General features: G+C 44.4%; 1 protein-coding gene across 3 annotated transcripts in view; it reads left to right on the forward strand.

Annotated features, from left to right (window-relative positions):
- The window catches only part of synrg (synergin, gamma), a gene marked incomplete at its 5' end in the record, with an annotated part of 55,078 nt that overhangs the window by 1,311 nt on the left and 36,073 nt on the right, over window positions 1-17,694 (forward strand). For 2 of the 3 annotated variants that reach the window (XM_080844421.1, XM_080844422.1), the window contains 6 exons: window positions 5,851-5,888; window positions 7,555-7,697; window positions 11,003-11,130; window positions 11,559-11,664; window positions 12,387-12,498; window positions 13,881-14,165. In XM_080844421.1, coding sequence (XP_080700547.1) covers window positions 5,851-5,888; window positions 7,555-7,697; window positions 11,003-11,130; window positions 11,559-11,664; window positions 12,387-12,498; window positions 13,881-14,165 — 812 coding nt within the window. The remainder of the gene's footprint in view (window positions 1-5,850; window positions 5,889-7,554; window positions 7,698-11,002; window positions 11,131-11,558; window positions 11,665-12,386; window positions 12,499-13,880; window positions 14,166-17,694) is intronic. The other variant, XM_080844423.1, reaches the window with a different exon arrangement.

Here is a 17,694-nt window from a genome sequence, read left to right on the forward strand (position 1 = left end):
CCCTTGGCTTGTTTGAAGTCCATCCCCTTCTCTTGTTGATATCTTTTTTGGTGTGTTCTCTCATCCATCGCTGAGGCCATGCTGATGAGATGTGCCTGTGCGACTGCATGCCTGTGGATGTTGGAATCACACCAGATCTCCTGGCTGTGATGAAAAGGCCTGCTTCATTACTTTTTCATAGCCAGGGCTTGTGCCACTGCTGAACCATTTCAATAATGCATGGATGTCTGGTGTCGGTAGAAGCAGCAGGTAACATTGATACCTGACACTAGCCGCTGAGACCATTTAGTTTTAGAGCTTCAACTAATTACTATTTTCATAATTGACTGTTCATATTTCAACATTCAATGTTTATGAACTAACCATGCTTTATTCATTCAAGGGGTGTTTAAACAAATCATAAGGCATCATATTCAGTCCATTAATACATGAACTGGTGCATTTATCAAAAGAATAAATAAACATCTCTGTGTGATTTAGTGCAACTTCTCAGTTCTCAGTATCACATTTACATCACTTCACTTAGCATGAGAACATAAACAGGTCCAGAGTTGTGAGCTCATGGATGTGCACACAACCACTATGCTGCAGAATTAAAACCCCTGGTGGCATTTCCATGTTAAGCCTAAGGTGTGATAAAACAAACGGGCCATCCAAATTTCATATAATTTCACAAGTTGTGTTCAAGCGACGAATAGCATAATCTCGTGGGTTCATTATCACAAGATTTACATTAAGTATCTGCTGACGAGACTGAAGTCACTTGTGCCTGCTGTCCTAATTATCTAGGATGATGCACATAGCATTGCTGGAGACAGCATAATCAGTGGAGTAAGCAGCTTTCTTGTTTATATGAACCACAATTTAAAGGCTAATTACACCAACATCATGATTTAGGCTAGTGACAAACAAGATGTTGATATGGAAACAGCCAGTAAAGTTGAATCTCATCATTTCAGATGTTTCAGAATTTCATGCAAGCAGGCATTTCAGCCCTTGGACTTTTGTCCTAAAAGGAATGAACAAAGCAGCCGTGTGTGTGTCTGTGTCTGTGTCTGTGTCTGTGTCTGTGTCTGTGTCTGTGTCTGTGTCTGTGTCTGTGTCTGTGTCTGTGTCTGTTTTTTTTTTATTAGAAAGCAGCTACCTTCTTGCCAATGGTTTCTTTCAGAGGAAAATGTTGAGGCCTGTATGGCGAGGCTGCCATCAACCCTAATGACCAGTGCTGTCACCTTGGTGACCAGCAGCTCTCTGGGCCACGTGACCTACTCCACTGACCCAGTCAATTGTCACAAGGGAGCAAGGATTTGGTCTTCAGCTGAATTGTTTTCTAAAATAACAATGAACTAATCAATCCGTATAGCCCATAGCAGAGCTACAGTAGTTTAAAAGATTAGCATTCTTACTTGGATTTTTGGGATTCCTCAGTTTTTTTCAGATTGTGACCAGCTTTAATATATTTATGGCCTAAAGATTATTGGCTACTGTAGGGATTGTTATGTCTTAGACATTTCTTTTGACACTTTATCTGTAGAACATGGATAAGGCAAACTTAGGCCTGTAGCCTATGCATTTTTGACATTTTCTTACTTAAAGTGAATTTTTCAGTTGTATCCTGAGATGAGTCATCGCCCTGCTTCCAACAGATCATTGCAAGGCTGGCTGCTCAGAAGTCAGGGCCTCCAGTGAGCTTAGTCTGCTGTGCACACACACACACACACACAGACACACACACAGACACACACACAGACACACACACAGACACAGACACACACACAGACACACACACACACACACACACACACACACACACACACACACACACACACACACACACACACACACACACACACACACACACACACACACACACACACACACAGCTGCTTTCTCTCTGTGAGTCATTATCCATAGCCTCAGAAAGAGCCGCTGCCCAGCCTTTCCTTCTTGTCTCGCAGTGTTGATGTCAACTTTTCAGGAGCGATCCCAGGTGGTCCAGAGGCACAGTGCTGTCAGATAGATAGAGCAGCTCCGCGGTTTCACTGTGGTTTAAAGGGATGAAACAAAGAAAGATAGAGTGGGAGGGAGATTTTGACAATTCTCAGACAAATAGAATATCAATTGTAGTGATTTCAGTCACTACGAGTTTGATTCCATCAATCTCACAGAAATGCAACATAAAGAGGGTTGTACTGTTATATATTTTAGTACTTTTGACATTCTTTTGATATATTTCCATACTATATGATCTCCATGATAGAATGTTTATGCATTGCTTCTCAATGAGAGAGAGAGAGAGAGAGAGAGAGAGAGAGAGAGAGAGAGAGAGAGAGAGAGAGAGAGAGAGAGAGAGAGAGAGAGAGAGAGAGAGAGAGAGAGAGAGAGAGAGAGAGAGAGAGAGAGAGAGAGAGAGAGAGAGAGAGAGAGAGAGAGAGAGAGAGAGAGAGAGAGAGAGAGAGAGAGAGAGAAGCATACGGAATAACCTTCTAGCACTGAGCATTTAACTCATATGAAAAATGTAAAATGTAATCTAAGTGAAACTATAAACCAGCCTCCATTGTTTGATCGTTTCCACAGACCACTGACGGAAGTGTGTGTAAGTGCTGGTTGGCACCTGTCATCAGATCTGTAAGTGCTCATCATGGGCTCTTGCCCCCTTGCCCACAGGAAGGTTGGCTACTGCCTGAGAGGATCCCTCCACCCCTAGAGATTCAATTCTAACCCAGGGAAGAGAAGAGAAGAGAAGAGAAGGGAAGGGAAGGGACTCGGGAGGCCCTCTCTCGGCACCTGGGACAGTGGCACAGCGCTCCAGGGGATAGATCAGTTCAGCCTGGCCGATCACATTCTACCTGCGCCTTCACTAGATGCTACTCTTCTCTACTAGCACAGATTCCTCCTCATCTTCATACGGAGTGATGGCACTAGGAAAGAATTCAGCTATTTGCTGAATTTAAGTGTATGGGATTAGAATCACAGACTGTACTTTTAATATTTTTAAAGTTATCAGGCCATTTGTTTTTCTCTGTGTATTTATAGTAAGACATAAAAGCTCCAGACGAAGTCTTAAAATAGCCTCGGGATGTATTTTTGCATGCACTCTCTGAGAATATGAATCATATGTGGTTGTGCTTTGTTGTACACTTAGCCATACCCTGGTTTACTTTAGATTGTTCAGCACCCTGGGACCAACTGTTGCTCCGTGAGATAGCGCAGAGAGACCTACGCAGCGTCAGAGCACTTGAGTCATATTTCCCAGTGAACACAGAGAGTGTTAAATAATTAAGGCTATTTTTGCGGCAGGTAGGCAGGGGGTCTGCATGTTTGATGAGTAGCGTCTCGTGTTTACAAGTGAGACTTGGGCTCACACAGAGCAGGGGAGAGAGAGCTCAGCTTAGTGCGTCACTCTCTCTCTCTCTCTCTCTCTCTCTCTCTCTCTCTCTCTCCCGTATCAGCTGGGCCCCCGTCTCCTTTCTGAACAGCACACCCGTCTCACCCTGTTTCCTGCTGGTGTGCGTGTGTGTGTGCGTGTGCGGGTGCGTGTACGTGTACGGTTCAGCTCTCTCATTCCAGAGTGGCTGTGAGATGAGACCCAACCCCCAACCACCATCACTGACACAGTTGATGGTGGTCAGTGCTTAATCTTCTTCCTTAATCCACCATTTAATTTATTTATTTATTTAATCTATCCGGCTTGTAGGAGTGGGGTGCCGAAGAAATCCCATAGTTACTGCACAGTAGATGTTATGGATGCCAGTTGTGTCAGAATGCCCTTGACAGAAAGACTGAAACGGCTGAATGTGCAACAGTCACTGAGCATTAAAGCTAACAAGGCCATCCAAACGGTTGGGTTTTATTTGTGTTTGTAGTGTTTTCAAGCTAAGTACTAGTAGGTGACAAGCTAGTTCTCTCAAGAATAAAAATGCAGAAGTGATTGCAGTGATTCTCTATTGTTGAAAACTTTATTAGTCTCCTTTTGTCCAAGCGGTTCTGTTGTTCACATCTATTGAATATGTACTTGGCTCCATTTCGATAATGCTTGAAGATTCTCTCCCGTTGCTTCGTAGTTAAGTAGGACAGAGGGTCTCTGATGCCAGAATGCGTCATTTCTTTTGTTAACTGTCTGAACATACAGCCACTGCAGCAGCGGTCTCTTCGGAGCACATTAGACATTTCTGATGCTGGACCCCTTCCAGTTATGTCACCCAGTTGATCCATTCAGAGTCACTTTTATGGACACAACCTTATTCTGGTTTAGCTGTGTGAGGGCCAACCAGCTGATTGATTCCAGAGAGAGGGAGTTCTAGAAGCCCTGACTACAGGGTTGCTCCTCGAGTTCCGTACGCTCTTTGTATTAATCCCTTTCTGACACTTGTGTCCACACAGCTGGACGATGATTCTCTTCCTCCTCATCCTCCTCCTGCTCCTCCTCTTCCTACTGCTGTTTACCACTCTTACCCGCTTCCTGTTCCACAGCTCTACAACACACACACACACACACACACACTCACACACACACACACACACACACACACACACACACACACACACACACACACACACACACAAATGAAAGTAGTCTATCCTTTTAGGATCGACATCAGAAACGGTGGAGCAAACTGACCTAAATGTGATTCTACAAGCATTTAAAGCATCTTATAGCCAGCAGATGGTATTGATCCCTGGAATCACCTTAGTGAGCCTGCATAGCTGTCCGGAATTCTATATACTTGGTGAAAATCACTGAATTGCTGCCATTGGCAAAGCCTATTTGTAAGAAGTAAATTGTCATTCACTCTCTCTTTATCGGCTGTCTTCACAAATCCCTTGTCTAAATTGCTCAAGCTGGTCTGTGATCTATTTTCGATTTATTTTTCTTTCTATTTTTTTCCTTCCATGGGATGTTTGTTTGTGTGTTTGACAGACTGCTGCAAATTACCAAGAAAAGAACGTTCCCTTCCATAACAGCCCCCTGTCAACCGAGCCCGTTTCCCAATCGATAATTGTTGCTCAGAAAAGCAACCGAGTGTTATCGAATCAGACTCTCCTGAAGCGTGTTGGCCTAAGACGGCCCCTGTTTGTTTGTGTTTGTGTGTGTGTGTGTGTGTGTGTGTGTGTGTGTGTGTGTGTGTGTGTGCGTTCACTTGTCGGCCTCTTGTCCCCCTTGCAATCAGCTCAAGCAAGCAAAGCAAAGCCACTCGCACTCTCAACCACTTGCACGCACACGTCATCAAATCGAATTTCGGCAAACAGTCTTGGAAACACATTAATGCTGTTATGCGTTAACTCAGACACTCAGATTCATGTCTCGGTTCAGACAACCCCATTGTCATCATAACAACACCATAATATAGCTTTGAATAAACTCCAAACACAAAAGCCTAAATGCATTCAGTTAGTGAACAAAAGATGCATACATTAAGTTGATGAACAGTCATGTTATAGTATAGAGGATAGAACAGAGAGCCCCATAGTGATGAAATTTGTACGCCGTAAAGACTTCAAAAGACAAGCTTCTTAAGTGCCTTAGGAGATATAGGTTGACTTGTTTAACATAGCTGTTAATTAAGATTAGGATAAACATTCCTTTTATGTGAGTTCAGAGTGAGTGTGGTGAAACTGTGTGCGTTGAGGGAGAACTCTCAAGGTTTTTAGTGTATTCTTGTAAATCATATGACCCCGGGACCTAATTGGTTGTGCTACCTTCACCGCACTCACACCATGTTGTTTGAGTGCGATCGTTGAGAAGGAATGTGTCGAGAAGGAAGTTCAAGGAACCATCATATTCAACTGAGAAGTGTCCCTGGAAAATATACGTTCCTCTCAAGTAACCATGTCTTTTTTTTCTTCCTCTAGTTTCATGTACCCTGTAGGAGGGGGCCTGGGACCTCAAGGTGAGACCTCCTTTTCCTAAAACACTTGATTGAGTCTTACAGTCTAATAACCTGCATTTGACACATTTTAGAAAATCTTGTGCTGAAGGTAATCCCTCCAATGTCCTATTAATTCAGGAAATATAATGGAATAGATTTTCACTATATCCACTGTTAAGAAAGTTAATGTTACATTAGTTTGAATATGTTAATGTAATTCCCTAAAATTCGATTATGGCTTAACGTAATTGAAATAAAACTATTATTTTTCCATTCCGTAATGATAATCTAAATCAGAAATTAATAAATCGCTCGACTGGATATAATTGTCATAACTAATATTTTTGTTATGTTTTTCAGTTGAAATATATGTTAAGTTCAAGGAAATTCACTGTTAAGGAGACAATAAAAAAAAGTTGTATTAACTCATGATGTTTCTAATAAGTTATGGTATTATGTGTGAGTAATCATGATTTCAATATTGACCCAAATAATCATGATTATGAGTTTTGTCATTATGAAGCCGCTCTTTCTGATAATACTAGAGAATTTCTAACAGAGTAGGCCCATGTCACTGCTGTACTGCCACTACTACTACTCTACTGTTTCCCCCCTGGTCTATATCTGTCTCAGAAGCAGAGCTAGTGGCAGTGTTGTTAAAGGGGATGATTAGAGATGTCAGCTATACCTGAAAGCTCTAAGGCCCACTACCACACATCAGCCCTGTTGTGAAGTTCACTAATAACTTCATACTGTGTCCATTCACTGCCCTCATTGTTTCAGAGCTCCCTTTTACTGTTTCCTGTCTTTCTCTGTCTGTTTTTCCACTTCTTCTTTTCTTCTTCTCTTATGATTTCTCTCAGCGTTGCTCAGTAATAAATCATTCAGCATCTCTCAGCCTCAGGCATCTGTGCAAACACACATTTTATCTCCCCTCTCTTTTCCTCTGCCCAGTGTAGCAATCTGTCATCATAGTTCCTTCTGTCTTTCTGTCTCTCTCTCTCTCTTCCACCCGCCCCCCTCACTCTCACAGACACACAAACACACACACACACTCACACACTTAAACACAGACACACACACACACACACACACACACGTGTACACACACACATATATATATATATACACAGAAACACACACACGCAAACAAACAGACTGCAGGAGGCTATTTCTAGATAGCTAACATGCATGCTCGTGCTCAGAAGCACCATGACTTTGAACTGAAGAGATGTTTTAAGCACACACACAGTTAATCGTGTGCTCAATGATGCACTTGTGCTTTCTATTTTTGTAAAAACAGAAATCTGTAATGGTAAATCTGTCATCAGGGTCTCTCAAAAAAATCTGGGTAGTTCTGCCTCATAGACCTTTTTGAATAATAAATGCTTTTGAGCATTGCATTCTCCTATCAGCCTGAATAGGAAGGTTTATCAGCCCTACAGAGCCATGGTTTAGTGGAAGATGCTAATTTCTCACTGTGTGATGTTTGTGGATTTTAAATCCCTCTCACTGGACACATACAGACTTACATTTGGAATCAGTGCCATGTCATCATCCCTACGTGTAAAGTTCTTAGAGAACCTCAGTTCTTACGAGAACCTGTATTGTAAAGTATGTAATGTCTAAACAAGCCCTTGAGAGTATAACAGCAGTCTCACCGCCATCCTGCCCCCTCTATCTCCAGGTATGATGCCCATGCAGCAGCAGCAACAGCAGCCCCAGCAGCAGCAGGGCTACCCCATGGTGCCCGTCATGCAGCCTAACATGCAGGGCATGATGGGAATGAGCTTCGGAGGCCAGATGGCGCCCGGCGCCATGCCCATGCAGGTGAGTGGCATCACGTCTCAGACTGGCAGGATTGGTGAAGGCAGGGTCGCGTGGGACCTTTTTAAGGACCTAAAAGTCAGTGAATTGAATCGAGGTCCTGGAAAGTACTAGAACGTGTTGTTAACCTCAACATGAAATTGTAATGGTAATTTTAATAGCATTTTTTGAAACTCATTATAGATAAGCCTGTCTTCACATCCAGCCATCACCAGGCCATAGTCAACATTTAAATGTGTAATCCACAATTCTGAGGCTAAACACGTTTTTGTCAAATTCATGTAATTGCTCTTCAGTCCTGTAGCTCTCCATTAAGTGTGTGCACTCAAACAAACTCGGGTGTTCATACACAGTCCTGGCACTGTAAATGGAAAACAAACTTAGTGACTTGGACGGAGGCATGAACAATGCCAGCCAATCAACACTTCAGGAGCACAGAAGGGATGGGTGTAATTTGGCTGTTGAACTTAAATTGCGGACTGTATCTTTAAGGTGTCTGTCTTCGTCATCAAAGCTAGTTCTATGTCCACAAATTGCATGTCAGTCATTAATAACCTTAAACAGAATATACTTGTCATCGTGCTTGAATGACTATGGCAGCAGGCAGATCTACTGCTGCCTCTCACAGCTAGTTTGAAGCTGCAGAGAGAGGCTCTGCTGATAAAGGCCACGGAGAATCTCCATCATGTCTGAGCCGCTGCTGATAGCCGATCCCTCCCTGCCCCGAGCCACGTCTCACATTTAACACAGACGCTGGCGATAAAGGCCAATGCAGAAGCGGCTACAGCCTCCTTATCTGAGACCAGATGGCTTTGTCTAAATATGGCACACACAGAGCAGGGCTATAGCTTTGTTGGCAAAATGAGCGGTTGATGTTAGTGAAGGGGATACTGTCAGCTAAGATCTCTCAACAGATCGTTAGAGCTGCAAATGGACTACGTAATATCTTTTTTTTTTATCCCAATGTAGAAAACAAAGCTAAATGGGTGACAGTAGGGCCTTATACATGTGCCACTGAGATCAGATCAGTTTATCGTATCGTATTCGCGTGTAGGTGTGAAGATTTTCAAGGGAAACGGCTCTTGTCATTACCTGTATACATGTGCAAAATGTGAAGCTGTTACATTGCCTCGGGCATGCGCAAAGACCACGGAGATGTGCTCCCACCTGGTTTGTTTACTAACAACATCAACGTGGATCCGCATCGGGCACAGGCAGTGTAGTGGCTTAAAGTTCCCTTCTTTCTATCAGCATATAGTTCTTAATATTTTCTTTGAATAACCACTCTCGGATGGAAAGAAAACGATTCTACGCGTGGATGTGTTTCAACAACGGTAGAAAACTGTGTTTGCTCCGTCTTTTACTGGACTCATAATTATATGACAGTGGTATTAGTTACAGTTGAGATACCCGAAATAACTTGCATGCGCAGCAATCCTGAGACGTGATTTTTAGTTTGCACATGAATACTAACGTCTTCTTTGATCCCAGGAAATTTGAGCACTAAACCCATCTCCCTTACGGAGATATTGGCGAAAGTTGTTTAACCTACTTCATTGCAAACGTCTAGTTTTTCAAACGTGTCTAGTTTTTGTGCAGTAGTGAATAGAGTCTCAGTCTACTACACCATACATAGCATATCATGTTTGTAGAAAATGATTAAGGTGCAACAAATGCCAATAAGCATATTTAAATTAAATGATTCACATTGCAAGCAAAATGGTGCGGCTGGAGCACAGGGAGGGACAACGGTGACGCAGTTTGGATGTAGCGACAAACATTTATGTGCTGTAACAAACAGTGTTAACCAGTATGTGAGTAACGTGTCTTTTATTAAAACATAGCGTGTGTAATGTGTAGCTATTTCATTCCGTTTATTAACCTTTCCGGCTGTCTTTATTACTAGCCAGCAGCAGACGTAAAGGAAAGGGAGCATTTTACTCCCCGGCAATCTCTCTACAAACTTCCATATAGACGCGGGATCAGCAGAGGAAATCTACTTTCCTTTTGGGAGAAACTAGGCCAGTCGTTCCCACGACTACAGCACCTTGCAAAACGAATTATATGCGTTCCAGCAACAGGTGCTGCGAGTGAGCGCTCCTTCAGTGCAGCAGGGCGCGTTATAGAAGCCAGGCGAGAGCGCCTGAATCCTGACACTGTAGATGCTATTTTATTCCTGCATAGTGCTAAGACAAATTCTAAATAGAACAAGGTTAGGCATATCAGCAGAGGTATATTTTGGTTACATTAGGATGGCTACGTTTATAGCTTGCGTTTTGGGCGCACCACAATGCCAAGAAGTTTGTCGCGACTGTAATGGCATATTTCATTGTGGGGGTGATTGATAGCTTAAGGCTTACGAGACACAGTGTTTTCCGATGTTTTACTGAGTCCTCTCTGTCTCTATCACACACACACACACACACACACACACACACACACACACACACACACACACACACACACACACACTAACGGAAGCAAAAAAGGTTTAAATTAAGTGACATCCCTCAAATGTCGCGTCTCCCGCAAACCTGCAAGCTATGAGTCAGCTGTCAGTATTGGAAGAAGCCTTAATGTCTCGAAGATGAAACTTCCTGGGTTATTTTGTTTCCTTAGGCTATTAGTTATATTTTAAAACAGCCAGTCACATTGTAGCCTACCACTCATGGAATAAGGAATTTCAAAGAGATGATGGAGTGAACTTTCTAGCCTCTAACTTTCTAGCCTCCTGTCACCGTCTCCCCCCAGTCACGCACGGCCTCCCCCATGACACATCGGCCTGATTTGACACGCCCTTTTCTAAGCCGAACGATCATGGTAAACCACCTCTCTCGAAAGCTTCAGACGATCGGCGGAAAAACTAACGGTTTACATCTAGACCCCTTATACATGAGGCAATTGTAACACGTTCGCGAGTTTCTATCGTGGTAGAAGCGATGTAACAGCTTTACATTGACGCATGTATAAGGGGCTAGTGACAAGCTTGTTGTTTATGGTGTGTGCAGAGCTAATTTGAAAAGCATTAGGGACACAGTGTTAATGGCAATGTTGTGTTTGAGTGCACTTCTTCTGTTTGTGCCCCTAATCAGCGCAAGTGTCTCTATCCATCTTTCTCCTATTTGTCGTTTACTCTCTGGATCCCTTTTTTTGTCCTGTCTCTCTCATTTACTCCTCCTTCCTCCGTCTCCCTCTCATGCTCTCTGTCTTCTCACTTTCATTCTTCCTCCCTCTCTTCCTCTTCATCTCTCTCCTGCGCTCTCTCTCTCTCTCTCTGTCCTCTTTCCTCCCTTCTGTCTCTCCTGCAGGGAGGGATGGCTATGGGGATGCAGGCTCCTGGCATGCAGTTTATGGGTCAGCAACAGTTTATGGGCATGAGAGGTCCTGGCCCGCAGTACCCCGCAGACCTGCAGAAACAGATGGCTGAAGAACACCAGTGAGTGCTCTTTCATATCCGCACACTAACTCACTATGACTGTGTATCTGTGCTTGCGTACTATTGGTGTCTATTTTGGAGAGCTGAATATGTTACAGGTAGTATATGTAACCCTGGCTAGCTGTTGGCTAGCAAACTAAATAAATTCATAATGCCCACCCCAAGCTGATTGAGGGCAGTATATTTTAGCAATATAGCACGAGTGGGAGTGGGGTCTGCTACTGAGCTACTTGGTGCTCCTTACTATGGGATAGCCATACTTTTAGGGGTACGTTAGTTAATTTAACTTGAAACTGGGTTGACGCTCTGTAATTAGACAAAATCTGAGTGTTCCATTTTCTTCATTAGAAAATTAAGTGTTTCTTCACTTTACATGTGTCTGTGTTTTTCTGTTCAATTGAGGGGGTGTCTTTGTGTTCCCTTGTTAGAAAACGTCTGGAGCAGCAGCAGCGCCTCCTAGAGGAGGATCGTAAGCGGCGGCAGTTTGAGGAGCAGAAGCAGAAGCTGCGCCTCCTGAGCAGCGTCAAGCCCAAGGTAGGGTCAAAGGACAGCCCATTTCCTCCTCCCTGGAGTCTCCTATAAGGATGTCTGCCTCATCTGTCCGGTGTCTGTGTGTCTCATTTACTCGACATCAGAACTTTAATTCAGGGCTGTCTGTCAGCTAGGGGGGGGGGGGGGGGCTTTGGACTGTGAGATGTGGTGAAAACCTTCAGGCAGCACAGGTGTGAGACTGCAGCTTTATTCATGACACCAGGGAAAGACACAAGTACCACATCGGTCAAGCAACAAATCCAAAGCTCTGTGGGGCAAAACCCCTTCTTATTAAAAACTCTTCTCATGTCACACATACAGTCGAAATGCACTATATACATCCTTCTGTGTTCCAATTGTTGTCATAACAAGCTATCATGGTGTCAATTATGTATGTCACAGTAGCAGCCTTTCCTGCTACTGTTTAGGCCAGGTATGTTACATTGTGGTTTAAGTCTGCTTAAGGGAGGTCCCCATAGTCCTGCTTATATGTTTCTCATGTTCCTCGTTAAAACATGGAATTTGTGTATGTATGCACCAAAATGCATATCGCAGTCCTCAGAGACAGAAAGGAGGATCATATCTTTTAAACTTGCACACAGCAAAAAGAAAACGTTTCTCCAACAAGCACCTTAAGATGTCAAACACAAAAATGAACCCACAGAGACACAAAGGGAGTAGGTATTCCTCATAGTAAAACCATCTGTGTTTCTAAACACGTGTAGACAGGAGAGAAAAGTCGAGACGACGCACTGGAGGCCATCAAAGGCAACCTGGATGGCTTCAGCCGTGACGCTAAGATGCACCCCACCCCTTCCTCACAGTCCAAGAAACCAGGTACACACACACACACACACACACACACACACACACACACACACACACACACACACACACACACACACACACGCTAATAAACACACAGCTCCATCTCTCTCTGCCTGCTTTCCCGCCTGATGTCGGACTCAACCAGCGTAACAAAACATCACATCACGGCAGCTTCCCCTTTGGACATGGTGGAGCAACTGGCATGCTACACAAAAGGCTCACACACACACACACACACACTCTCTCGCCCACCTGAGGCGACGTTGACAAACGACTTCCTGTCTTGCTTCTAGCTGTCGTAAGAACTCTCCTCTTCCACGCAAGCCCGTGTCAGGCAGGCAGGCAGGCTGCTGTGTAGCCATCTATCTATTTACAGCTCCCCCTGTCCTGCTGCCTGTCATCCAGCCAAGATCACTGCAGGAGTCACGGGGCGACGGGGAGACTGTGCTCTCCACATGTCTGTCATTCTTCTCCTCCTCCTCCTCCACTGTATAGTCACCATCACTCAATCTTTCATTCAGTCTCTTTCTCTCTCTCTCTCTCTCTCTCTCTCTCTCTTGCTCTTTTCTCTGTCTGTATTCCTTTTTGTCAACACTCCTTCGCACCTTTCTCTCGACACCTGGATTTATTGTGTGAAGGTGCCACAAACATTCATTTTTTTCTGTTTACCACCTCTTAAGTAGTTTATTCTTGTTAAGTGTTAACGTAGTTTTTTTTGTTGAAGTTAACACTTGACAGTTTCAGTGTGTTTGTTTTGTCTGTGGTGTCCTTGACTGTCTCTTAGTATTTTCACATCTCAAAGTGTTTATCTGAGACACTTGTGGTAGTGCACGTCAGGAAGTTGTGCTTTAGCTCCCAACTAACAGAACAAACAAACAAACAAATAAACAAGGAGGAAGCCAAGGATTTTATCCAAGTGCCATTCCGATCGCATTGCAGTGAGCTGACAAAAGATGCTGTTTGTAATGTTTTTTTTTGCTGGTATCCTTAGAGGATCTGTAGAGGCTGATTCCATGCCACTGTGCTATATACGCACACACTGATCAATAGGCTACATTGGCAGCAACACACACACACACCTCAAGAAAAGTCTAGGAGCTGTGTTTCCTCAGGTCTAATTTCACACTAGCTGTGGGATCATAAAAGACAGTAAAACTCAAGTGTTCAAAGAATAAATGTAGGCCTATAGCAGTCGGCATTTACACGTTGTGTTCACAGCTTTTCTGATGTGCACTCCTGCAAGAGTAGACTTCATTGTATGTTTCGCTCTGACTCTACACTGTGTTCATTTACTCGCATTGTGCTGTGCTTAGATCATCCATCGGGAGAGTGAGTGTCTCTGTCTCTTGTTTTTTTGTTTGGTGTGTCTCATCCTCTCTTCATTTTTACAGAGTCATCGCCACTCCACTCCACCTCCTCCTCCTCCTCCTCTGTCCCCTCTCACACCCTCCCTCCTGCTGTCCCCGAGGACGATGACGAGTTTAGTGATTTTATGCAGGGGCCCGTAGAGGCTCCTTCCTCCTCCACCTCCTCTTCCTACTCCACTGTGCCCCCTCCCTCGTTCCCTCAGGGTTCTGTCCCTGCCCTCGCCCCAAACCCCCTCCTCCAATCCCAGCCCACCCCCACTGCCATCCAACACTCTTCTGTCATCTCCAGCTCCCAAACTGCATTTCAAGGTAAACCACTCTGTTTGTTCTTCTTTTTTAATTTCAGTTGACTGTTCCTTTAGTCTTACTCAGTCCAGTCCTTTCTCATCACTCACTTCCTTACTCCCGTCACCCCCCCACCTCCCGTAACTTCGCACTGTAGTAACTGGTACTCCTGGGAGAGAAGTGGGTGGTGTGGGGCTGTATTTGGGGGCAGGGGAATTTATATAAGCTAAGTATATAGCCCATAAGCTCTCAGTATGAGGCAGTGCTCGTGCGTCAGTGCTGGCCTGGAGAGGCTGGGCAGGCTCACAGAAGGCCTGGCATATGGAGCAATCAGCCCAGAGGCCACGCCGCACTAGCAAGTAAACAACCCTAAATGCTCAGCACACAGACACAGACACAGACACAGACACAGACACAGACACAGACACAGACACAGACACAGACACAGACACAGACACAGACACAGACACAGACACACACACAAACAACAACAATTTCATTGGCTCTGGGTGTTATTGTATGTTATAGGCCTGTTAGTATCATTAGTAGTCCAAGAATCATTGTTCCACTTTCTCTGGCCACCTCTGTAAAGACATGTCCTGTCAGAGAGAGCGGGATGGACCCACACTCTCCTTCCCTGCCTCCAGACATAGTTAAGATTCTGCCCTGCAGCCTCTCTCTCATCTCCCCATAATTAGGCTTCTCAGATGAGGAAGAGGAGAGAATGAGAGGACCAGGACGGGGCAACAGCAGGGTGCTCTGCTCCCGCTAGAATAATCCCCAGAACTTCAGCCCTAAATCCCCTCAGGGCCTCCTGACCCACTTGCTCTTCATCTGGATCGGGCCAATTAGGTTGGCATAGCCCCACACACACTGGTGTGCTGGCACTAAATCGGGCATTGGCACAAGGACAGAAGTAGGTAAGCGTAAACAACAACAAGCTGGGAAACACCGGAGAATAACGAAGGTGCAGACGCACTAATCATGGGATTATTTAAAGGGTCACATGAACAGTTTTGGTTGCCAACAAAACAAAGAGAGGCAATTTTTGCCTTGGTAGGATAGGGATTGAGTAGTCTAAGCCTTAAGCCTAAAACTCCTATCATATGCTGAATGAATCTTGACTAGTCACTGCTGCTGGTCTCAAAGTTATTTTGTTTAGGGAAACAACATACTATCCATATCCAATCAACTCCAAACAAGGAATGGCAAAGCACATCTGACTTGCATTACTTTGGTGGTTTGTCAAAAGTAAAGCCTCAGAAGACATCACTGACTGTCATTCCACCATTAAACTTATGTCAGGATTTAGTTTAATGTATTCATTTTCATTCCAAGAAGTAATTTTCTCTAATGCAGTTTGACTTGAGGCATAAAACAGGCTAATTACAAAGTAAATGGGTCTTGACTGCTAACTGTTGCTTGCAATAAAATATCACATCCCACCATTACGCTGGCGAACTAGCAGCTCCAGATAAGCAGTGCTTCCCACAAAACCTCAATAGTTTCCAAAACGTAAACATCTTGGGGCATAGCTGACAGTCGTTCCACCAAAAAATTATCTCTATGTCTTAAGTAAATGGATTCATAGCCATTCTAAGTAATTGTTTGGTCTATAGGCAGTTTTGTTTGATAGCAGAGAGTTCCATTCTCTCTCTTTATAATGACTTCATACCCTGAAGAACAGCTCTTCACTTGGTCTCTCAATGCATTTGTTTAAGTCCGTTTAGAACCTTAGCACAACACGACACGTGCCCTGAAACTCTGCAGCCAGACTCGCAAGACGCTTAAGCCTTATTTATGCTCAGAGGCGCAAGCGCAGGCGCAAGAGGCCCTTGCGAGCCCCTTGCAAGCCCCAAGCGCGTCTTTTCACGTCTTGCGTGCGTCGGCCGATTTTTCTAGACTTGCGCCAAAATGTACACAACATTTACACAAGCCTCGCAGCCTGCAAGTTCGGTTGACTACATCCTGTCTGGATGTCTATAACCCATCGTAATGAACCGAAACCACTTGTACTGAACCGAAGTTTGTTTGAATTGTTTACTTTGATGAATATGCTATTCGCTAGCGCGGTCTCTATAGAATGTCCCCTATACGTTAGCATTAAGCTAACGTAGTTTCTATCACAGTTTAGACATGCAATGCTATGTGAAACGAATGTTACCAGATGAGATTACTAAAATGTATTCTGCATGTCTACTCAGTTTTACTACCCAAGTAAAGGTTTGAAAAAAACTTCAAGCTTCAGACTTTCTGTTAGGGAAACTGTTTTCTATCTGCCGAGCAAATGACTTATTGTTCTGGAGGTGAATTGCTTTGCAACACTGCAACACATGAATTTCTAGGAGTACATTTACAAAACAATGTGACACCGTTGCAGAAGCAAGCGCCGGCCTTTAGTCATAAAATGTTGATGGTCAATGAACAATGCAGGGGAATGCCAAGAGGGAGTAAAAAAAAAAGTAAGAACACAGTTCTTCCAGCTTCTCTTAACGCATACCCACCCACCACCTCAGGCCCTTCCCTAGAAGAGAAGCTCTTCTCGTCTTGCGACCTCACCGCCCACAGCCAGGCTCAGGTCCACTTCAGACAGCACCAGCCTCTGGCCCAGCGGGGCTCCCGGGTTCCCCCCTCGGCCAGAGCCCAGTTCCAGCCCAGCGTCAAGGCGCGCAACTGGGCGCAGCCCTCAGTGGACCTGGGGGGAGCATTCACCATGGGAACGAGCCCAGTAGCCTCAGTACCTGTGTCGGCAGCTGACCCTCCTGCTGGGGACAAACGGGCTCCTGGCCAAGACGACTGCCCAGCCCATGCTACAGGCACCGGTGGTGAGGAGACTGAAGTCTTTGGGTTTTTCTCTGGTGCTCCTGCCCTGGTGGTCCGCTGCCCTCATTAGCGCATTAACATCCTTGCCTGGTGAAGGCCCTCGCTGTCTGCCTGTTTTTTACTAACTCTCACAAACTGGGATGCATCGGTTGACCGGTTGGCATGGCAATTATTGCGATTGATCTTTCTTTTTTGTGTTTGGTTGTTTGTCTGATTAGTAAACTGTGGCTCAGACGATCCGACCATTTCAAACCTCATCTAGAGGCTGTCCTGTATACAAATGACATTTAAATTCACATTTAGTCATTTAGCAGACGCTTTTATCCAAAGCGACTTACAAGGATGTAAACACATTTTACATTTACACTGATGTTACACTGCACATCAGGAGCAATTAGGGGTTCAGTTTCTTGCTCAAGGACGCTTCAACAGGGTATCGAACCTGAGCAACCTTCTGATTTCTAAACGACTTCTCAGAAAATCTCTACCTCCTGTACCACTGTAACAATGAAAGATAAAACAAATACTAATCCTCTTGGCACATACATGGGATTATCAAATGTCTTTTGAATATCTCGACTAGATGGTCTAACCAAAGGAGACATTTTCTGTGTGTACCAGCTGAACCGCCAGAGCATCTTGAAGTCTGCTGATGAGTCAGACTACACACACGCCGCACACAGAGCACGCTGGCTGAGCAAACGCCCTTTGGGATGGCCAACACGCAAAC

Source organism: Sprattus sprattus (assembly GCF_963457725.1).
Source record: "Sprattus sprattus genome assembly, chromosome: 9".
NCBI lineage: Eukaryota > Metazoa > Chordata > Actinopteri > Clupeiformes > Clupeidae > Sprattus > Sprattus sprattus.